Source organism: Lissotriton vulgaris, chromosome 8, assembly GCF_964263255.1.
Source record: "Lissotriton vulgaris chromosome 8, aLisVul1.2, whole genome shotgun sequence".
NCBI classification, from domain to species: Eukaryota; Metazoa; Chordata; class Amphibia; order Caudata; family Salamandridae; genus Lissotriton; species Lissotriton vulgaris.
Genome location: NC_141696.1, coordinates 415,037,761 through 415,062,032, shown reverse-complemented (window position 1 = coordinate 415,062,032; position 24,272 = coordinate 415,037,761). Strand labels below are relative to the sequence as shown.

General features: G+C 44.7%; 1 protein-coding gene across 2 annotated transcripts in view; it reads left to right on the top strand.

Moving 5' to 3' along the window:
- Window positions 1-24,272, top strand: part of GABRB3 (gamma-aminobutyric acid type A receptor subunit beta3) — a 1,175,948-nt gene that overhangs the window by 563,637 nt on the left and 588,039 nt on the right. The window contains exons 1-3 of one of the 2 annotated variants that reach the window (XM_086934181.1): window positions 8,225-8,617; window positions 9,388-9,479; window positions 9,566-9,633. In XM_086934181.1, the coding sequence (XP_086790307.1) occupies window positions 8,535-8,617; window positions 9,388-9,479; window positions 9,566-9,633 (243 nt within the window). In that variant the 5' untranslated portion in view covers window positions 8,225-8,534. Of the gene's footprint in view, window positions 1-8,224; window positions 8,618-9,387; window positions 9,480-9,565; window positions 9,634-24,272 lie in introns of those variants that run through there. The other variant, XM_086934180.1, reaches the window with a different exon arrangement.

Sequence of the window (24,272 nt, the reverse complement as noted above, 5' to 3'; positions counted from 1 at the left end):
CATGATAATCAAGGAAAAAAGGAGACAACCTGGAACCTGGTTTTGGGGGGAAACTAAAATTGAGGATACAGCGGAATACAAATACCTGGGCATGAAGCAGGATAGCAGGGGTCGCTTTCCATCACAGAAGAATAGCATTAGACGCAAAGGCCTAATACTGGCTTTCACTTTAAAAACACTAAATTCAGAGTTGACGGGGCCATCGATCCTCCCTTTGATTGAAGTAAGTCGGGCAAAACTGCTGCCAACAATCACCTATGACAGTGAAGCTCAGAAAGGCAGAGACGCTAAAATACTTGACGCTGTAGTAACAACTGTATATAGGATCATCTTCGGGCTGCCCAAACACACCTCATCTGCACAAATTAGGCTTGAAATCAGTCTTCAAAAACAAACAGTTGCAAGGCAACGAGCATTCATCATTGCATGGGACAAGGTACGAAAAGCTCCACATGGTACACTAAATGAACAGCTATGGAAGGAGATAGATCAACATTCCAAATCACCTGCCGCGGAATATCTTTATAGCAGTTTAAATGGGTTGGGCCTATGTCAGCTTTGGGAAACATCAACAACCACTATTATTTTCTAAAAACTAGTGTGGAAAACAGTGAAACATCTTTCCTTGTTGGAGGAAAAGGCCACATTGACAAAAAGGGCCCATGGCTGGATGACATTAAAGACATATACGGAGTCGGCCGCCCAAGCCTATTTCAATCTGGGGTATGACAAGAATATAAAAATTGCTTTCATGAAGTACAGACTGGGGCTGTTACCCTGCAGTCAACATCTTCCTCCCTGGTTAAGAGAGAGAGCGGACACTGCGTGCCGCTTATGTGGTTCAACATCGGAAGATCTGCTGCATTTACTGTGCTCCTGCAAAAAACTGCTTAAAGGACGGAAACAATACTTTATTCAGCGGGGGATTCGCACAAGGAGGCAAGCTCTACTGGCATGCTTTGCACCGAATGATCCACAACTGATTGCAGCCTGGTGAAGTATCTGAAATTGTGTGATAGTAAAATGCCTGAAATGGAGAACTAAGGAATGTATGTGGGGAACACAAAGGCAAATGTCCTGAGGCTCACTCAAGAAATTCCCCTCAAAGAAATTAACTTTTATATCTGCATTACGCGGAGATTGGACAGTACAGTACCTGAGGGCATGTTATACGGAAAAGAGGGGTGATTCGCCAAGGTCAGAAGGGCTTGTCAATGTCGGCAAAAGCTTAGTTGGATGGTCTGGAATGCTGTGGCAGCAATTGGACAGAAATTATACATTTCGCTGTTAAAGCTGCTTCATTTTAAAAATCTCATTCTGTTATTTTTTAGAAGCTTTTAAAATTAATAATTATGAAGGAATGCGTTGTAAATGTATACAAATTGTGTTCTTTTCTTTCCATTATGTTGGTATTTTGCAACGGTTTTTTATTAACTGTGCAAATAAATGTATACCTTACCTTAAAATGAGGTTCAAAGGGGAGCAAGACAGCCAGGGAAAGTCAGGCCTACCTACCCGCATCCCCTCTGACCCAGCCACAGAACAGGCTAAAGGAAGAATTCTGCAGATGTCAGGGGGAGTAGAGCTATGAAAATGAGCTTCACTGGTGGGTTGGTTTAAATAGTTCTTGTTCGTCTACTGAGATTTCAGCCATCAATAATTTTGGATGAATAGTGCTTTTTGGGACAAGAATATGCACACTTTGGAGGAAGTTGGAACGCTCTGGGGTGTTGCCTTGCACCTCATTGGAGAGGAGTGATCTCCTGTTTGACCCCAGAGAACACTGAATAAATATTTGAGAGGTGAAGAGCCACTCAGATCTGCTGCTTAAATCTAAGAGAAGAAGGATTGCCTTACTGGAAACTTGATTTGCACCCCCAGGCCCTGCATTCTGACTGACTGCGCCTGCTGCACTATCTGGAACTACAGCCCTGTGGATGTACTTTGCTTCTAAAGGATTAACAAGTGGATTCCCTGGAAGCTACTGGTTAACAGCACTCACCTGCATCACCACCACCAAGAGTCCCATGCCTGGAATGAGTCAAGCGGACTTTTAAGGATTTGGCACGGATTTGGGAATTATGGTCCCAACCTTCCAAGGACCATCCAGGAGATTCCAGGCCCTTGGATTTTATGCTTTGGACACTTTGAACCCACAAGGACATCTTCAGGAAACACCTCCTGAATTTTGGAGAACTTTTGGGAAAAAGCTCCAGAAAAATTGCTACGTGCAAAGGTAAAATGGTGACCGGGGCTTCCCGCTTATTGTATCAGGTCAGGGATTCATCACAGTTGACCTGAAACTTTCACTTTGTCCCGAGCAAGCCCGACCAGATGTCCAAAAGTGGCTCTAGAAACTTTTAAGCACTATAAAGTGGAAATTCTTTAAAAATCAAATACCCAGTTCCCTACATTAGATGTTGGTCATTTTGGTGTCATTTCAAAGATAAATATATTTCCTATTTGTATGTATTGGTTTGGGATTTTTATTGTGTGTTGTGTCATAATCATTTACAGAATTATTGTTTTTAAATGCTCTACATACCTGTCTCCCAAATTAAACCTGCCTGCTGGCAGCAAAGCTACCATGGGTTGAGCATGGGAATAATTTATGGAGACCTATAGTGAGCACTAGACCATGTTAGTGACCTTATTGCCAGTGGTAGATACATCTGTACCACTACTAATGACCCACTTTCCAACAGACCTGACCTGGCCCCTTCCTCCTGCGCAGTCCTTTTATTATTTCACTAGCAGCCCGTCCCGACGTTGTCCGGGAGCAATCATGGCTCAGAGCCCCCACCCGCCCTGACGTTGTGCAGTATTATGCCTCTATGTTTACTCTGTACGCTTTTGTAACCTGCCCACGTTACTGCCCATGTCACTTTTTCCTCATGTAATGCCCCGTTTGGTACCTTCTCCCGATTGTCATTTTAGCTTGAAGCTGAACGCTTCACTTTGTACGCTTTTGTAACCTGCACACGTTTCTTTTTCTTCCTGTAATGCCCCGTTTGGTACCTGCCCATGTCACTGCCCACGTCACTTTTTCCTCTTGTAATGGCCCGTTTGGTACCTGTGGCTCGCTCACCGCTTCTCCCCGCCGCCGCTCCTCCCTCTCGTTTGCTTTGCTTACTGCTTACTTGGCACCCAACCTCATCCGCCGCTCACCGCTCCTCCCCGCCGCCGCTCCTCACTGCCTGCCCGCCGATCCTCACCGCCTGTCCCCCGCTCATGTCCACGGCTCCTCCGCTCATCACTGCTCCTTCCCGCGCTGATCTCCGCCGCTCCTCGTCACTGCTCCTCCCCGTGTTGATCTCCGCCGCTACTCCCCACGCTGATCTCCGCCGCTCCTCGCGCTCGTGTACCCCGCTCCTGATGTCAGCACGCACGTCGCGAATTAGAAATAGAGGTTAGTGCACAGCTGACAAGTATTATCCAAAGACTTGTGGCTGTTATAGGTGCTCCGTAGGTGGCGACCACGTCCCTGGACGCCTAATTATATTCACAACACGTGTCTTTAATGAGACACTAAAGACATCCCTCTGGGCACACCGTTTCCTCAGTATGAAATGAGGATTCCAAACATAAGTTCCTTTTTTGAATTGTTTTATTCTTCTTTCATATCTTTTTTCAGTATACTTGACATTTTGATCATTCTGTATTGTATGCCATATTTATACCAGCGACAGAGTTACTTTCGGCTCCAATGCATTTCGGGCGTGCTCATAACGCCCTTCATCAGGGAATAAACACTACAAACAAAAAAATGAAGATAATAAGTAAATGTTCTGTGTGTGTCTATTTGTGACAAGTGTTACTGTTTAAACTAGGGTGTTTCTATGTAAATAACCAAAAGTGGAACAAAAACATGTCTTGTGCGTTTATCACCGGCATCACCATTGGAACCTTATACACCCGTGGCAGCATAACAAAGTACAACCACTCCTGTGTCACTTACGTGTCGTGTTTTAACAACATCAAACTTCGGGTTCAAATAACTGTAAAGGAGAAATATACGAACTATTAGATTCAAAACTATCCAAATTCTCCCTAGCTTTGAAGCACACAACGACCAAATAACACTCCGTTCCCAAACTAACCTGATGTTCAGTATATCGGCATCTCTACAACTTGCTTCCCGCCAAACTTCTGACGACCTGCATTACGATCATTCTCCATTTAACCAAACAACGGTAACAACTATTGGGTGATGTTCCGGTCATGTGATCTATCGAGCTAAAAGAAATACTTCGTTTCTAGACATTAACATAAGTATATGTCCCAAATTAAATATTCGCCTTGGATGATCCTCTAAAAGATAAATCTCTCTTCATCATTACGTGAAACTAGGGCTAATAAATCCAGTGTATAAATGGCAAAAATAAAATAAATACGGGGTGGTTCGAACCCTGAATATCTAAAGTGTAAACCGTGACGGCTCTGGTGTGCTATCTCAGTATGAGAAAGAGTATGCTTGATGTGGGGTGAAATGGTAACACAGTCATTTACTTTTTGACAATACAGATAGAAACAAAAATAAAAAATCCAACAAGCAAGGTCCCCTTTCAGATCAAGGAAAATGAACAGTAGGTATTTACAGATAACAGGACAGTTCCATGCGTTCATTGAGCCCATTCGGACTCTGTGTACAAAGTTTATGGATCCAAAAATGTTCTCGTTGTAGCATATATTTGGTGTTTTCTCTTTCTTCAGTCTTTTCCACTATCTCCAGTATCATGAATTTCAGTTGAGAGATATTATGCTGCGCCTCCATGAAATGTGTGGCTATTGACGATTTGGTATTTTTCATGCGGATGTTTGACTTGTGTTCTGTTAATCTTGTCTTTATGCGTCTTTCAGTTTTCCCAATGTACAATTTTCCGCATGGATAAATTACATTACTCGTATCACATGTCGCATTAACCCTCACTTTAATCTCGTGCCCTTTCATGGGGTGATTTATTTTATTGCCTTTGATAATGCTGTTGCAATTACCGCAATTTAGACACGGTTTGGTACCCTTGTATGTTTTTGTTTCAGATGGTCGATATTTCAGAAGTTCTCCCAAGTTTTGAGCTCTAGTGTAGGCAAACAGAGGTATTTGTTCAAAAGATTTTTGAAAATCCCGTTCTAGCTTGAGTATAGCCCAATGTTTGGTGATAATTTTCCTAAAACTATGGCTCTGTGTAGAGTATTTTGATACAGCTACGATCCGAGCTTCTTCACGTTTAGGGGTTGGTTTTAGAAGTTCTCTTCTCTCTGTTGCTTCAACTCTTTTTTTTGCATCCTCTATGATTTTCTTTGGGTAACCTCTATTGAAAAATCTTGTTGACATTTCTTCCAATGTTGACTCCACTTTTGTAGTGTCGGATGTGATTCTTTTGGCTCTTGTCATCTGTGAATAGGGTAGGTGTTTTTTTAAGCTAGGTTGGTGAAAACTTGCGAAGTACAACATGTTGTTCCTATCGGTTTCTTTTCTGTACATGTTAGTTTCAAAACCTTTTTCTGTGATTGATATTCTAACATCCAAAAACGTTACAGTTGTATCTTTCACATGTGTCCTCATTTTTCTTACTGTGGGTTGTAAATGCGTATCTAAGAGTTGGCCACTGGGTTCGTGGATACTTCCTCGTGTAGAGACATCTGGACGTAAAGGTGGATCCATTAAGTTCTTATGTATTTTTGGTATCATATAAAACACCGGGCTCTTAATATTTGGTTTGGTAAGAAAGTTTTTTGTCTTTAGGTTGATGGTTCCCATTTCATAGGCTCTTTCGACGTTTAGTTCCTAAAGCTTTCGAATATTCCATCGTGGGATTTCCACTCAGCTCCATATATGTGTTTTCATCTGCGATATGATCAAAAACTTTCTCCTCGTACATAGAGTTATTCATAATTACTAAAGCGCCACCCTTGTCTACTTTAGTGAACCTTAACTCTGAATTAGAAGCCAATTTTTTCAAGCAATCCAAATCCTTCTGGGTGATATTTTTTCTGACACGAGTACGCTCGTGTACGCTGCTCCTGATGTCAGCACGCACGTCGCGGCCGGCGCTACTTTGAAGGGACTACTTTTTTTTTAACTTATATTTTTTAAATAACGTATTTGTTTTTAATTTATATAGCCTATGTCCATCTGCACACCCTGAGGATTACAACGATGTATCGGGTGTGTGGATTGGCGCTGCGGTTCCCGAGTTTACCCGCCTCAAAGCCTCAAAGTTCTTCCTTTATAATAGTAGTATAGATAATTCATTTCCCCTTGCCAGCCAAGTATGCTGAGTTGTGTCAGTGGTCCAGGGTTCAGCGGTTTACTGTTGCTGCCTTCTTCTATGGCGGTGCTCTCACCCATTGTTCATGTCTTCCACAACTGTAGTATAATCTGTACCAAGCATAGTAATAGTAAACAAGAGAAATAACAATCAAATAGTGGTGACTAACCTCTCAAAAAAACTAAGATTCAATAAGGGAGAGCAGATACTTGTAGAGCTACTGGTTCTAACTATCTTTGCATGTACTGCATGTGAAACATTGGACGTAGAGGTCTTGAAATTACAAAGATTGGATGCTTTGCACTGTACAGAAAAAATGCTTTATTTTTCAGATTATTTTAATGTTTGTTAAATATGGATAATGATGAATTTCTTGTAAGAAAATTTTAAAGAGTAACAGTAAACCTATAAAATAAATCTTTAAATGAGGTACTGGGAAAACTGAATGATGAATCGAGTTGTATGAAGTTTTGTGGAAAACTGATAGAGAAGGAATTAATTGATTCGTTTATAATCCAAAAAAACTGCATTTTTGTTGGTTAATGGGGGTTGCCTTCTACTATAGTCTATTTAGTTTCAGTTGTTGTGGTGATAGAGGGTAACTATCACTCTGAGTGCACCTGTACGCTGGACAATATTCCCCTATTTCCCTACTATCAACTTGCCATTATTTTTTTTTAAATGGCAATTACCCCATTCCATGCTTAATATATGCTGATGATCTAATGTTGTTAGATTACAACCCAGTTGGCCTGCAGAGAAAGCTCACAGTCTTGGGGATCACTCTAAACAGAAAAATAGGACTATAAATGTGGACAAAACAAAAACATTGATCATCTGGGCAAAACAGGCTAAGTTCCAATGTATTTAAACAATCAACCACTTTGGCCTCATATAAATATCTGGGTCTGAAGTTTAATTTAGACCTGAACTGGGACATTCACTTTACTCTACTGAGAAGCTCCTTAAAGGGAACTGTAGTGTTAACCCCCTTAGAATAATTGACGCCGCCAACAGGAGTTACTCCCTCGAGCCTATCTCAAGTGCAGTTTTTGGGAAAGTCATTCCACAAGCCCTATACGAGGCAGAAGTGTTTGCACTTGACTAGGGGTGCGAGGAGAGACCTCTTAACGGTTTGTGTACAAAAAGTCGTCTGGTATTCCCTCCAAACACCATGAAACATGCCACCCGGTTAGAACACTAGCTCGACGCATGGGCATTTTTAGGCAATGCAAGAGCTAGGCTGCATCTACAGAAGCACACCCAGGTAAAGCTAAATTATTAGACTTAGCCAAGAGGCGCTTATATGGAATAAAGATGACAAATTGCCAGCAACACTGTGTGCCTTGGTCTAAATGATGGTTGAGGTTTTGAAATATATTTCTGAGATTCCTTTCATGTTTGTTTAATCTAATTGTATTGAGGTTTGCTTAGGTAGTTAAAGGGTGTGAAGAAGCTTTGAGAAGTCAGTGTCTCCCCGTGTAATCCTCATTCCCTCTCTTCAAAGGTGGTTGACAGCCCTCCTTCACTGCCTCCCCTTCCAACTGCCGGGCTTACTCCAAAGTGCGTCACGCGTGCGGGACTCCCGTTAGCCGCCGTTCCCCTTTGCCGCTGAAAGTCATCGAGGCGCACATACTCGACCCCCTCCTTGCAGCGCACCCTGCTCCGACCGTAAATCACACCATAACAACGGGAAGCTGAAATAAATAATAAATCCCCCGGGGACCCAGGGGTCGGATGTCTCTCCGTACGGGCTGGAGCTAAGTGGGCTGCGCCTAGAGCTGGGGCCATGGCTGCCGATGGGGGTCTACTCGTTCCCGCCCAATAGAAGCCTTCGCAAGCACCAACGGCCGCGGCGCTCCAACAGGCGCGCGCTGCACGCAGGCGGCGGCCGCTAGGAAAAGGCGGGCGGCGCGCGGCAGAGTCCCTCACATCCCTTCCCGCTTTCTCCCTCTCTCTCTCTCTCTCAGCGCGGGGGGCATATGGAGCGACGCGCGTGAGAGTACATCGCTGAGCGTGCCCCCTGTCATACTGCATGGGTCTTACTCGGCCACAGAGGGAGGTCTGTGCCCGCAGCCACAGAGAAGACATGCGGCCGCTCCCCGGAGGGCCCCGCGCTCTCAATCCGTAGAAGCAGCGCGTGGGCCGGGAGCCCAGACCGGCTCGGAAAGCGACAGAGCGCGGTCACTGCTGAATGTTGCTCCGGGTACTCTAGCCCCGGCTGCCGCTGGAGGAGGAGGAGGCGGCGGCGGCTGCGAAGGGATGCGGGGCTCCGGCGGGGGGCGGCTCTCCGGGCTCCTCTGCGCCCCCGCCCTGCTGCTACTTCTGCTCTGCTGCGCTCACAGGTACCGGACGCCAGGCCTTCTTCTACCCCGTACTCCTACCCCGACTTCCTACCCCAGAAGCAGTAGCGCGTGCAGTCCTACTTGCCCGTGCCACTGGACCCACTCTGATTACTGCCAACCCACTGCCACGGGCAAGTCATGCCTCTGGAACCACTATCTGTGGGGTCCTCTGCTTTTCTATACCTCTTCTTGCCATGGTTGGTTTCGTTTTCATCCGATATGGTGATGAGGATTCCAAGTGAACTTTCAATTGAATTCCATTGGACTTTGGAATGATGTGTGGGTAGGGGACCCTGTTGGAACCACCTATAAGGTGGATTCTTGATATCCACAGTAAGCAGTCGGTGGTGCTATATTTTCTTCCCATCTCCCTCCACAAAATACTCTTGTTTGTTCCGAAATAGATGCGGTGCCCATGCCCTAGTTTGGTTTTTGAAGCACGTCGCCCAAGTCGTGACTACAGAAATGCCTGTCTCCAATGTACCGTTCTCAGTGCTTCAAAATGTAGACATTCCGAGCACTGTTAAAATGTAGGTTCCATTCTCAAACTCATCAGCGATACTAAGGAATCTAACGTCTCAGAATCTGCTTGATTCCTTTAATCACGCCTCACCGTTTTCCCAAATCCTTCCTATGTAACTTTGTTGAACTATTTGGCATTGAGATGTCTGGGAAAGCTAACACATGGGCTATGTATCTTGTTCTTGCTGCTGACATATGTAACATGTCAAATCTCGGCTCATGCCCATTTCTCTTTCCTCCCCCTGTAGTGCCAACGACCCCGGGAACATGTCTTTTGTAAAGGAAACTGTGGACAGGCTCCTGAAAGGCTACGACATTCGCCTCCGGCCTGACTTTGGGGGTAAGAGTGGGACATTTTGGGAGACGTGGTTATCTGAAGGTGAGTTGTTGTGCTGGTAAATCTGACGAAAGTGCGTTTTGCCGCAGGCCCGCCAGTTGCTGTGGGGATGAACATAGACATTGCCAGCATCGACATGGTTTCAGAAGTTAACATGGTGAGTACCTTTATTTGGTGCATGTACAAGGCCACCTGAAAGTTTGTTAATGTTTTATCTTATTTAATAGACAAACCCTGCTTATTGTCTGCGAGAAAGTGCTAAATTCGTCATTAACATCACAGGTGTGCATAGGTGTCGCGATATAGATCATCCGTGCTGATAAAACCAAAGCACATTTTGCAACATTACCCCATAGCATCCTGGCTCCTGTGGGATGCGTGTGTTTTGTGGGTGACTACTAGTTTATGCCGCTGCTATCAATGGTGCTAGGTACAAAGTACGGCATTTGTTGTGTTCGCGCATGCATTTTTCCAATCTCTAGCAGAAGTGAAGTTGCTGGGAAATGTTATTCCTACCACGCCTGACAAGCATGACTGTTGTAACGCGTACCGCGTCATCTTACACAACACTATAACTGGAGTGGAGTTGCTGCGCAGTTTTTATACTTACCACATACACGTACATCTTCTGTAACGTGTTTACCCACGTATTTCAAACATATTTGTAGCAGAAGAGAAGATGCTGGGTAGTTGATATTACTGTATGTCTGAAAACATTGGGAAGTACTGTAGAGGTGCTTTTCAAATTAGCAGTTTGGGGCAAGCTTGCCTATTAGAATGTAAAGGAGAACCTCGGAAGGAGCTCTCCATCGTGCTGATCTGGTGCGTATGAGACGCTGCGCAGTCCCACCAGGAACTTGTGTAAATTGACTGGTAGTTAGGGGTTTTATTGCACTTACACCATCGTTAGTTGCATTGGCGCCTCCTTACGGACACCGCAGAATACCAAAGGTTGAAATCAAAACAATGCACACGAGTCGCTTTATTCAGCCACTTTACTCGAGTATGATCAGCGTGCTCACTTATACTAGTATGTACATATTCTGACATATAACACTAGATACGATGATGCCAACAACATGGCTCGTGTGGGAGTTTCTTGAATTTCTACACTGAGTCATGTTGTTTTATGCATATGAGTACGGCGTAGGATATGCTATTGGAATTGTTTGGTTTGCAGTTTAGTTCTTTTGTGAACCAAAGTGATTGTAATTGTATTCATGTTAAAAGCGAGTAAATATACATTGTAATATGTCATCACCTAACATGATAACCACGGTACAACAAAGTTAATGGAACGTTAAGGCTAAGTTTGACTACAAGAGCTGTGATGTTTTCTAAGGCACCCGAGGCCGATTCGACAAATAACACGTACGAAATACAGCTGAAGTAATTGCACACATCCTATGATGTACGTTTAGGCGGTGCCCAGACCTCGCGTTTAGGATAAAAAAAAATGACATAGAACTTCAAGAAACTTACAGAATGTTGTAAAACATTTAACAAGAATACTCAAATTTATAAGGAAACATCAGTGATACATCTGAAATCAGCTTTGAATGCTGCAGCGCGTTATTCCATCCGAACGCAATGCGCCTTGAAACCTCAATGTGTGTTCCTGAACATATACTGTTGACTCATCAAATTGAAACCCTCGTGAAGTGCTCTAATTGCTGACCATTTCTGCACTGATTGCCCGGTCAGAAACTGCGAGGAACGCGCAGCAGCAATTACAACAGAGAAACTGATCACATGATCTCGTGACTTTTAGGAGGCTAATGAATGCAGTTTCAGCAGCACGCAGTTGAAATGAATTCCTACTGGAACGCATTTACGGGGAGCTTTTCCCAGCAACCATTATCACACCACACCAACGCAAGTGCGTACAAAGCCAAACTATATCTGCTTTTAACAGTTGGTATATCTGGGTGATGGATCTAAAGAGCTTGTACTTTATTACTTATTTAGTTGTCAAATGGAAAGGATGTTTAAAAGCCCAGATTGTTGAAGGCAATGGCGAAATCCCTTCGCTTAGCAAGTTAGTACTGCGTTTCAACCAGGTCAGAAACATTTGTCTGGCAGTGGCATGACACGTGATAAATTGAACAATCATATATGGTATGCTGTAGTATTGTTACTACCAAGTAGAATTTCAGTTGCCCAACCGGCTCTTAAAAATTCTAGAAATACAAAAAAGTGTACCTTTCTTTTCAGCGTTGACATTTTAGCACTGTTTCTTAAGCAATCACAGTTTTAGCAGGGTCGCCAAGATAAAAACACCCTCTCACAGTGGCAAAGCGGGTTGTTTATGCCAGTGACATTGTTATATGTTTTTTTACACCAAATATTCTCAAGCACTGTTTGCCAGTCTACCTTTACCTGAATATTTTTGATGTTACGGATAAGGGCAACCGCTTATTTGGCAGCTTACCTTTTATTTGAAAGTATTATTAACATTTGCCCAAATATACTTTTGTAATTCATATATTTTGTCCCAGTTTTCGCAAAAGTGTGCGTTGTGTGCGAAACATCCTATCTTGTGTTGACAATCGAAGAATTGTAACTCTGTCACAACTGAGATTTACTGCAACAAATGGTCCAAATTCGCTCAATTGTCAGACTCGATATATACACAACAGGCCTTAAAACACCAGCAAGGCTGCAGTGTGTAGCAGACCCAACGGCTACATTATGCATATTCTGTGGATACCATACCAGAATAAATAATCTACAACCCATAAACCATGAGTAAACGTTCTCGTTAAAATTACATGATTACACTGAACATTGTTGTGGTGGGTAAACCACACGATTCCAAGTTTGTCTGCAGTTAGGAGATTGCTGTGGCTTTTTCGATTTTTGCTTGTAATAAATGTAAAACTGAAACCACATCAGATGTCAAAGAGTGTTTCCGTATTATAACATTCATCAACATCCTTTGTTGAGAGAACACTTTTTGCTGTGTGACTTTCAATACGTTAACATATTAGAAAACACTTGAGGTGCTTAATAGTCATGTCACAGTTCAAATTCACAACAAATGTATGTAGAGTGGCGTTCGTCTCATAATACATTTTGTGAAAATTGTTTAAATGCTTTTTTTCTGTTGACAGTAATATTAATAAGAGTGATTTGTGGCATTCAATGCGCGTTATTTAGCCTACATAATACAAAACCTCTTTGAGTTACATATTGCACACATGAGCTTTGGGAAATAACGTATACATATCATGAGTTATTAACATGTGGAAACCAACGATGGCCATGTTCAATAGAATACTATGTAGCTTTCAAATTGAAGTTAGTTTTAGTTGATTAAGCATAGAATTTACAAATGAATACTGTATAATAATTCATTGTCCTTTTGTAATGATAGATGAAGTTAAACCCTGTTTTGTTGACGCTAGGGACTAATATTAGTTTAGTCTGAAATGAGATACTCGAAGCAGTGCAAAGTTGTAAATAGTCCCTCTATTTTTGTGATAAGCCAAGTTTATTTTTATGTTGGGTTTTAAAAGGAGTTGGTGTATTCAAAACACATATAGAAGCACCTTTGATTTAAAACATCCATAATAATGTTGGTGTACTTTAAGAACCCATTTGGGGGAAGAGGGGACACAGGCAGACAAGAGTTACTGAAGCACAACCATGGTGACCGATGCCTTTTATCACTGCTTCCTCGGGGCCTGCCTACAATGGCACTGCAGACTGAACACCAAGTACAGTCTGTCAGTACGTGTCCCTCAAGGTAGAGGATAGAGCATTCCAAATCATTTCAGTGTGAGAGTAGATACCCTGAGGCCGACAGTTACCAAATAGCCTGCAATATTGATAGTAACCTAGTGCTTATCTTTTATAAAACAGAAATGTGCTTTATTATACCAAAAGGAAATGGCACAGAAAGGAATATGACTGTTGACACATAATTCTGTAACAGGTGCTACGTTGAAAATAGGCAAAAACGTATCAGGCTTCGAATAAATATCAAAGGTGTAGATTCAATGTGATTAGATGAAGCATATTTCTGTGTCAGTGACTCGTAGGCCATTTCTCCAGAGCCACGTACACTGGCAACCACCATTGTTTATTTTCCTAAAGCCGAAAGAGTCCCAGAATCTGGTGAACACAAGTTCATGGGTGCAGGAGTTATCTGCCCATAGCAGCAGCAAGGTCTCCTGAGCAAGGTCCTCCCTCAGGAGTGTGTGCATAATGGCCCATCTTCCTCCCATGTTGTTTAAGAGCTCTGGCAAATACAGCTGGTCGGTGGGTGCTACTGCAGGCTCCAAATGGAAAAAAAACAGGCCCAAACCAGAAGCTCCCCGTCTCAGAGAAGCGAAGAGCCCATCTTCTGGTGCCAGTGATTCTTTACTTTTTCTTGATCCTCTGCTCACCTGTGGAGTCAGTACAGATATTGGGTGTCAGGCGTAGTCTGTGAAGGTCATGTATGCAGGTATGCTATCTTTCTGTCTCCTTATCCTAGATTGGCACAGAGCGTTAGTTATGGTTTAAGCAGCGATCAGGGAGACAGGAAGTCTACTCCAGCACTCTGGTTGTCTCATGTGTCGCTCTCTTGCCTCCTTTTTGTGGCGCAGTGTGCCTTTGGTGATTCATCAGCGATAAGGGAGGCCCACTGCAGAGCTTGGCTGAGCTCCGGTGTAGCTGCTAAACCAGTCTACTTCTCTGAGATTCCCCTTCCGTTTGGGCACAGTAGACGGGTTCCTCTGGCGAGTGTCTTCCTGCATGGGTATCTTACACTTCCCTCTTTCAACAGGGTAGACAAGATCTGTTACAGTCCAATGGCTTCTCCAGAAGCTCTTTGCAGACTTCCCAGGTGATGTTCCCTCACCTCTGGGAGACTCGATAGCAACACTAGCCTTGAATCACAGGAATTCTGTTGTGGGGAAAAGATACGACGTCCACCAAAGAGTTATAAAATAGAAATGTATTGTTAGAAATGGGATCCCTGGCTGGCCAGGGCTTGCACCAAAGTCAGTCAGAGACCACCACTCCTAAGTCAGGGCAAGGGAGTACACGCCAAGATAACCCCTGCTCACTCTCTAGGTAACGTGGCGCGAGCAGCAAGGCTAAACTTGGAGGCTATGTAAGTTAAGTATTTGCGCACGCACCCCAGCAACAACACCCAAGGCCCACCACAAAGGAAACTCCACACAAGGTTATATATAAAAATAGCCTTTGTATTATATCAATACACATTAGATAAAACACACCCTTTACAATGTGCCAACAGGCACGGGCAGAATTTACAGGGGATATGTACAAGACAGGGCCACATGGACCACTGTCAGGAATCAGCACTTTTAGAACTTAGCACTAGGTAGAATTAGCACTTAGAACATGGAATATAAATCACTGTAGCACAAAATAGGACATAAAGCACACAACCAGTAACTACTGGTAAAGGTTAAGTGCCACCTACGCAATCCTAACCACCTTAGGAACAGGTCACGCAGGGAACCAGGACCTCACTAGCACCACCTGTACTACCAAGAACAACCACCTAAGTATCACAATACAAGTAGGGGTATAAGCACATAACACATGATGCATAACATACATTCAGCGGTGTAAGGAAGGAAAACACATGATGCATCAACAATACATTCAGAGGTGTAAGAACAAGGCACATGACGTATAAAAACACATTCAGAGGTGCAGCAAAGGAACAATTGCGCCAAACTTACATAAGTCACCACCTGTGACTGTCCCTAGGCCCTCTGGCCTTGTTGAGGCTAGGACGCCCTGTGTCCCAGAGTCGGGGCCTAAACGTGGCAGCTGCCCACGAAGTGCTGGGCAGCTGTACAGCAATGATGGTGGGGACAACGTTGGAGCCTCTCAGGCTCTGCAAAGCACTTGTGTCCCCCAAGAGCCTTGTGGCTCTAACCAAACAGAATGGCCCTCCTGAGCCTCTCAGGGCTCGTAACTAAATATGGGCTGTGAGCCTCTCTGGGCTCCTAATAAACAAAATGCTGCCCTGAGCCTCCGTGGCTCTGAACCAATGTGGCGCTGTGAGCCTTTCTGGGCTCTCAAGACAATTGGCACCTTCTTGGGCCCCTCGGGGCTCCCAGAGATAAATGTGCCCCCACAAGCCTCTCGGGCTCTCAATAACCGGTGCCGCCTCTCTGGGGCGGTGGGGTCCCTCACGGGGGACCCGCGAACACGTGGGGCACCTTTGTTGAGAGTCCCCCCCTGGGGGACTTGAGATGCTGCAAGTGCCCCTTGAGCCTCTCGGGACTCTGCACAGAATGCCGCCTTGAGCCTCCAACTTCCACAAAGACGAATGCCCACAGGAGCCTCGGCCTCGCACCAACCCCGCTCCTCCCGGGCAGCTCCACTCACCGGACTGCCTTCGGGAGGCGGCGGGGACGCTGGCAGTCTCTTTCTTTTGCCGGAGCTTGGTTCTCCTCCCCGGTGCCGGCTCCTCTGGATTCCTCTGCTTCGGGGAGGGCGGCGCTCTCTCCTCCAGAGCCCCGCCTGCTACTCTGCACCCGGGTTTCTTCTTTGCTGGGCAGGAGCGCGGGGTGGCCTCCCGTCCGCTTCCTGCCTGGCCTGCTGTACTTCCAGGTTGCTGGGGGCCTTGGCAGGGTCACTTCCGGGTCATCGCAGGCATGGCGGCGGCCTGGAGGGGGAAAGTGGCTCACGGATGAAACCTGGGGTAGGCTCCCAGATGACTTTAACTATCCAACGAAATTGGCACTCGCTCGGGCCCCCAAAAACGGCACCAGGTCCCTGGCGGAGTGGGCACCTGCCAGGGGCACGAGAGGGGCAAAAACAGGCCAAATGCCGGGTGGGCACCGGCGAGGAACAAGTGAAGCGCCCTCGAGCGCTATGGGTAAAATAAAGCGCTCCCTGCGCTATAACCAGAAAATTAAAGCGTTTCCAAGCGCTAGGAGGCAGTTCCAGCGCTCCCAGCGCTAGAGGACAGCACAAGTCCAGAGAAAGTCCTTGGAATGCAGCAAGGCAGGGGGGGGGCAAGGCTGGGCCAGGGGCCAGCTCACTGGCCCTCCAGGCAGGGAGGCAGTCCAAGTGGCGGTTCCTCCTGGCCCAGCAGCAGCAGCAGCAGCAGCCCCCCTCAAGTAGGATCAAGAAAGAACAAATTGTGAGGGGACACAGCCCCTTCTTATACTGTACATTCCTTTGTCTAAGATGCAGGGTGGGGGAGAAACCAGTCGCAGCTGGTTTTGGAGCACCCCTTGATGTGCTCAGCCCTCACTCTATTCACTGGCAGGGCTAGGGTCATTAGACGCACCACAGGGGGCGTAGCCAGCATTGTGTGGGGAAAACCCAGCCTCATTCAGGACACAGGTGCACTCCTCCCCAGCCATCAGCATGCTAATCTCCCACTCACCACCGGGCAGACCCATCCAGCCTTCCTGGAGCCAGGCTCACCAGCCAGCTCCAGCCAATCACACTCCAGGCATATTTTACACTAATATGCCAACTCCTAGAAGTGGCATTTGTATACAAGACACAATCATGCCACATACATAATTGCAAAGCATTCACTCTCACGAGTTCGCACATACCAAATTCAAGCATGCACACCTCACGCATTAGGAACTACCAGGGACACAGACATTCCCCATGCATTCCTATGGGAGGGCAGGCCAACCTTACTCCACTACCTCCAAGTCACCATTAAAAGCAAAAAGTTTAGGGGTGAACCTGCCAGAAGGGCCAAGTCCAACATGTATATTTATTGATAAGCTACAGAGATCAGCTGGTGTCCCTCTCCAGGCTAGCAGGCAACTGCCCCACCAAGCAAAGAGAAAGAACACATCTGTAATGAAGGATCCAAAAGGAATGCACAAGTTAAAGGAACAGTGCCATGAATGTAATGCAAAAGAAAACAAGATACAACATATCCTCTTTCCTTCAGTTATTGTGAAAAGAGAAATATTAAAAGAAACAAATAAAAAGAAACGAGCTAAGGATCATCACAATAATAATCTCGTAAGTAAGAAGGGGATTTCCTAACCCTTCTTGCTAAACTACTTCCTTCTTCTGAACGGACATCAACCACATCCTTTCCCCTCACAATCGCATCACACACATCTTCATTGATATTTATTTTGTAAAGGGCCACCCTTCTAAGATTCCAATGTTCACCATTACTCAAAATTACATATCTATCATGGACAGATTTAACTTTGAATGGCCCCCTAAACTTTGTCAGACCACCAGTAATCCGTCCAGGTTTCACTTTGACCCAATCATTCGCCCGATTTTCCGTGTGTCAAGATGTACCACCTCCACAGCCTTCTTCTCACCACCTGGATTCCCCAAACCAATACACTCTTTCATCCAAGCTGGAATTAACTTCGTACCAGCAGTGCGTCCCCTCATCACAGTAAAAGGAATCATACCAGACGAATAATTTTCAGTCGTGCGATATGCCCAGACTAATTCATCTACCATGCATTTCACTGAACCACCTGTGGTAAGAGCCATTTGGATTGCTCCCTTCACCATGCGGTTTTCTCTCTCAACCATTCCGTTCCCCTGTGGGTTGTACAAGGATGTTATACTGTGAACAATTCCGCAAGCACACAAGAATTTTCCCATTTCATCTGAGGTTAACTGAGTCCCTTTATCAGTTATTAATTTCATGGGAAACCCTTCTTCTCTAAAAATTTCTGTCAACAAGTGAATTGTCGCCTTAGTGGTTATCTCCTTGCAAAACTTAACAATTAGCCATCTAGAGTAGACATCAATCAATACAAGAACAAACCTCAAATCCATATTTAAACAATTGAAGGGACCAATAAAATCCATACACACGGAATGCCAAGGAGCAAGGGGATCCTCAATAGTGCCATGAGATGACTGACTGCCTAGCTTTAACCTCTTCTCACTCTCAAAGCAATCAGAACACCTCTCCACCCAATCAGACACATGTTGATCCATGGTTGGCCACCAAAAATATTCCCTTAACCGTTTTTTTGTGAGGGACTGTCCTAAATGGCCTTCGTGCGCCAATTTGAATAATGTAAATCTCAAATCCATCGGTGGTATAAACTTGTCACCCTTCATTACTATATTCTCCTCCCTATCCAAAAGATACAATTCATCTATTACTTTCAGAAAAGGTCTAACAGCACTCTCGAGAGTACTCTCTCGTCTGATGCCCTTCACTATCAATTCCTTCACTTTACACAACACGCCATCCCTTGCCATACTCTCATTCCATTTCTCCTTTCCCACAGCACCCGAACAGAATTCTACAATATCTCCCACTGGTGCCACTGAGCCTTCACTCAAAGATGACTCTACACCAGACCGATCAACCTCCTCCCATGGTAACGGAAGTCTCGACAAACCATCCGCCTGGTTATTCTTCCAACCAGGAATATAATCCACTCTGTACAAGTACTCCTGTAACCTCGCTGCCAATCTTGCCAATCTCGCCGAGCCTTTCCCTGCTCCTCCCGGGGACAATATCCTCACCAAAGGCTTGTGATCAGTCTGCAATCTGAATTTAAACCCCCACAGACACATCCTGAAGTATTCACAACCCCATGCAACGGCAAGGGCCTCTCTCTCTATTATAGAGTAGTTCCTCTCCGAAACAGTAGGAGACCTTGATGCAAATGCTACGGTCTTCACACCAGAAGAGTGAACCTGTGCAAGCACAGCGCCCAAGCCAACACCACTCGCATCAACGGTCAAAACAGACTCCAGTTTGGTATCAAAAGGTGTTAAAATACCAGCATCACATATCTCCTTTTTAATTCCAACAAACGCTCTCTCCTGCTCTTCACCCCAACTAAACTTACAACCCTTCCTGAGCAATTCTCTTATTTTCTCTGTTTTGTCCGCAAAATTACGAACAAATTTCGCGTAGTATTCTATAAATCCCAAGAATGACCTTAACTGATCTCTATCAACCAGCGCAGGCGCTTTCCATATAGACTCCAACAAATCACGCTTAGGTCTCACCCCCTCTGCTGACAAGGTATATCCCAAATACTCCACCTCTTCCACTGCAAACTTATATTTATCTTTCCTCAAAGTCAATCCTGCAGACTCCATCTTGTCCAACACTTCCTTCAAGATCACATCATGCTCCTCCTTCGTCTTACCAAATAACAACACGTCATCTTGAAAATGAACCACATTTTTCACACCATTCAAAACGGAACCCATCATCCGCTGGAACACTCCTGCTCCCGATGCCAACCTAAACGGCATCCTTGTGAACTGAAAAATGCCCTCAGATGTGATAAACGCCGTCAGATGTTTCGACTCATCATGCAGTTTGATCTGATGATAGACACTACGCAAGTCTAATTTCGTGAAAAATTTCCCCCCTTTTAATAATAGTACCAACTCATTAATATTCGGAAGGGGAAAACTATCCACAATTATGTTGCGATTTAATGTGCGCAAGTCAACACAGAATCTGTATTTGCCATCAGATTTGGTCGTGATCACGACTGGCAAAATCCAGCTTGAGGTTTCAATCTGCTCGAAAACCCCCTGTTCCAACATTTCACCCAACATCCTCTTAACTTCACACCTAGCTACTATAGGTACCTTCCTAACTTTATGTTGCAAAGGGACAGAATCCGGTTTTAGCATGATCTTGTGTGCGTAACCTTTCAACTCTCCAATCTCCTCCTTGAACAACTCAGGCATTCCATCAACAATCGACTGAGTAGGTACTTCATCCACCACCATTACCTGATCTTTCGCTCTCGGATTCAACACAATGTGTAAATCGTACTGATGTCCCCAACCTAATATTGCTGGACCAGATTGGGCAACATATACCTTACCCCTTACTGATCTGCCCTTAAACGAGATATTGGTAGACATAAAGCCAATGATATCAATCTTTTCGCCCTGAAACCCACTTGGATTGATATCCTTTGGTTCTAACTCAACCTTTGGCCATTTCACACAAAACAAGCAAACAGGAATGATGGTCCAGAATGACCCACAGTCCACCATCAACTCAACCTGTTCACCATCAATCACAAACATAGCTTTGGGTCTCACTCTCCTCCTAGGATTCATTTCTAACTCTTCATCGCTCACACACAAAATCTTATTAACTCCTTCAACACTAACAACCATAGCAGCATCTGCCGGTTCTCGTTGAACGACAGCAATCTTTCCACTGGCAACGAACTTGGCATCCTTGAAAAGTGTCCTCGCTTCCCACATTTCATACAATCCTTGTCCAAGGCAAAACATTTCTTATATTCAGCAGTATGGTACGTACTGCAGCACCTTGAACATATTTTATCTCTATTTCTGTATGAGTCATTATTACTGTAAGCATTATTAAACCTCCTCCCCACATTCTTCTCACCTTTCTCATAGGATTTTTTACCACCAACAGCTCCCACTTCTTCAACAACATCAACACACGACACATTCTCCTTCATACTGTCCTTACGTTCCATCACTTTCATACATGCACCAGACTCTTCTACAACTTTTGCAATATCGATTGCATTCTGCAAAGAAGGGTTCTTCGCTGCCCACAGTTTTTCTTGCATCTTCTTGTTCTTGCACTGGACAATGAGTTGGTCCCTTATCATTTCGTCCCTGATGTTGCCAAAGTTGCATTTCAACGATAACTCACGTAGGCGAGTAACAAACTGATCAACACTTTCGTCTTGGCGCTGAGGTTGCGTGTAGGACTTGTGTCTTGCCATGACAATATTGACTTCTTTCGAATAAACAGGCTTTTGCCTCCAAATACACATTGGTTATAACTCTTCCTTCGGCATTAGTACCCGGAGACAAACATTTGAAAGCATGCTGGCCCTCTTTCCCCAAAGTGCTCAATAATAATGCTCTCTTCCTTGTCGCACTAAAGTCTTTGCCATCAATTTCCTCAATATAATTCTCAAATACTTCAATCCATTCCTCCCATTCTATAGGAGGATCACCGCTTTGCTGTAGAAATAATGGTGGCATTACTACATTGTTGCTCTCCATTTTATAAATAATAGCGTTCTTTTCCTTCCTTGTACTTCCACACACTAGTTCTCTTTGTGCGTTTCCACTGTCACTATTTTTGAACATACAGTAATGTTTCAGTAATAATTTCAGTCTTTCCCCTCACTTTTAATAAAATTTTTAAAACAAAACTTTACCGTTTATTTCACTGAATATGCACAGGATCACAAGCAACTTCTTCAGAGTTCCGCAACTGCTTCGGTGTTTCCTTAAAATCATACACAGTGTTCAAGCCGTCTCTTTTCTCCGTGCCACGTTACTTAGCAACCTTCGTTGTTAGAAAATGGCCGCCATTACGTAGGATGCTATGACGTCAATACGTCAGAACGTAACAAGATTATTCACCAGACGCTGCGCCTTCCGATCTTCGAGGGGATGACAATGGCAGTGTTCTTAAGAGCAACAGAGTCTTGTGGTAAGCGTTTCTGCTATTTTAAAAAGTTGCACTGTGACTGAGCGTGTTTAATAAATTCAAAAGTCGCGCTCCTCTGTAATAATATTGAGTCAAACTGCGAAGTAAATATCCAATCACTAAACAGTCTTTTACTCACTCAGGCATGTTAAGGTTCCACAGCAACACTTTTCCGTTTTTTCGTATAACATCCGAAGAATGGATCAGTTGCACAAAACAAGTTTGACGAGCAAAGTCTCTCCTCACTACACGGTTACGTTTAAACCGTATATTTCAGTCACCTGAGTTGAAATGAGTAGTCTTCACAGCCAATTACCCCTTCGACACAAATTAAATATAAGAATCACGCGTGGTCCTCTTCACCAGCCGATAATAATTCCTTTAGTAGCTTCTTCACGGTTTGCTAGCCAAATATCGCCAAAATGTTGTGGGGAAAAGATACGACGTCCACCAAAGAGTTATAAAATAGAAATGTATATTTATTGATAAGCTACAGAGATCAGCTGGTGTCCCTCTCCAGGCTAGCAGGTAACTGCCCCACCAAGCAAAGAGAAAGAACACATCTGTAATGAAGGATCCAAAAGGAATGCACAAGTTAAAGGAACAGTGCCATGAATGTAATACAAAAGAAAACAAGATACAACAAATTCCTCTGTGACTCTTTGGGTAACAACTCTGTGGTCAATGAGATAACTGGAACCAAGCGGGGAAGTTTCAGCCCCACTTTTATAGTCTTTTTGTAGTCAGTGAATGTGGAAGCCACTGTCAGGTTTCTGAAACCGCTTCATAGCAGTTCCCTCTCTGAGTGTATCACGTCTCCGCAGAGCAGACACAGTCTTTGTTTCAGATGACAGTTTGGACAGCAGGGTTGTCTCAAACAGAGGCACCCAAAACACGAAAACAATCACATGTGAAGATCTTGCATCTGACAGCCATCAACCTTTGGGAGTACAACCTCTGATAGAGAGTCAAACTAGCAGGCTCTGCATGAATGGTTTCGTCAGCACAACAAAGTGCTTAGTAAGAGAAAATCAGCAGGCCTTTGATAAAATGGTCACCGCTGTATTATTAAAACTGTCCTATCTTTGTTTTCCTATGTCTCACTGTCTAAAACAAGACCCAAAGCTCAGCAATGCGATAAATTCACTTTGGCAGTCTGTGGTGGCTATCCCCCAGACGTCATCTTGTGTCATGCTCCTCTCATGCTTTATCAGGTGTGATCTAAAATGGGTCTCACTGCTTCAGTCTAAAACTTGCATTCAGCATTGAGTCACTATATAGTCATTATATTTACCTTCCATGCACACTACTCAGTCAGGGATGACAACACAGAGCCCTAACACATCATGATAGCTGAAATATGCATGTTAGAATATAAGGACAGGAAAACGGCTTGTCCTGTACTGTAGAACAGAAAAACTGTATACTGCAGCCACTGCTTTATGATTATGTCACAAGACATGGACAGTAGTCCTGTGTCTGAGAAAGGCACTCTTGGTGCACCCCTCCAGATCATAGAGCCTCTCTTTGGGTCGACCTCGACCCCTCACAATCTGGCTTCCGAGCAAAACACAGCACTGAGACCGCCCTCATCGCAGCAACAGACGACATTCGAACTCTACTGGACAATGGAGACACAGTCGCCCTCATCCTCCTCGACCTCTCCGCAGCCTTCGACACAGTCTGCCACAGCACCCTTCTACAGCGCCTCAGAAACATCGGAATCCAAGGAAAAGCACTTGAATGGATCACCTCGTTCCTCACCGGAAGAACCCAGAGAGTCCGCCTTCCACCATTCAAATCCAAGGCCTCTGAAGTCATCTGCGGCGTTCCACAAGGTTCATCACTCAGTCCCACCCTCTTCAACGGATACATGAGCCCCCTCGCGGCCATCGCACGCCATCACAACCTCAACATCATCTCGTACGCGGATGACACTCAACTGATCCTCTCCCTCACCAATGACCCCAGCACCGCCAAAACCAACCTACACGAAGGAATGAAAGAAGTTGCCGAATGGATGAAACAAAGCCGTCTGAAACTAAACTCAGATAAAACAGAAGTCCTCATCTTAGGTACATCCCCCTCTGCATGGGACGACTCCTGGTGGCCGGAAGCCCTCGGAAAAGCACCCATCCCGACAGACCACGCACGGAACCTAGGCGTCATCCTGGATTCTTCACTCTCAATGAACAGACAAGTCAACGCCGTATCCTCTTCCTGCTTCAACATTCTTCGCATGCTCAGAAAAACATTTCGCTGGATCCCCTCCGATACAAGGAAAACAGTCACCCACGCTCTGGTCACGAGCCGACTGGACTACGGTAACACCCTCTACGCAGGTACTACCGCAAAACTCCAGAAGAAACTCCAACGAATCCAAAACGCCTCAG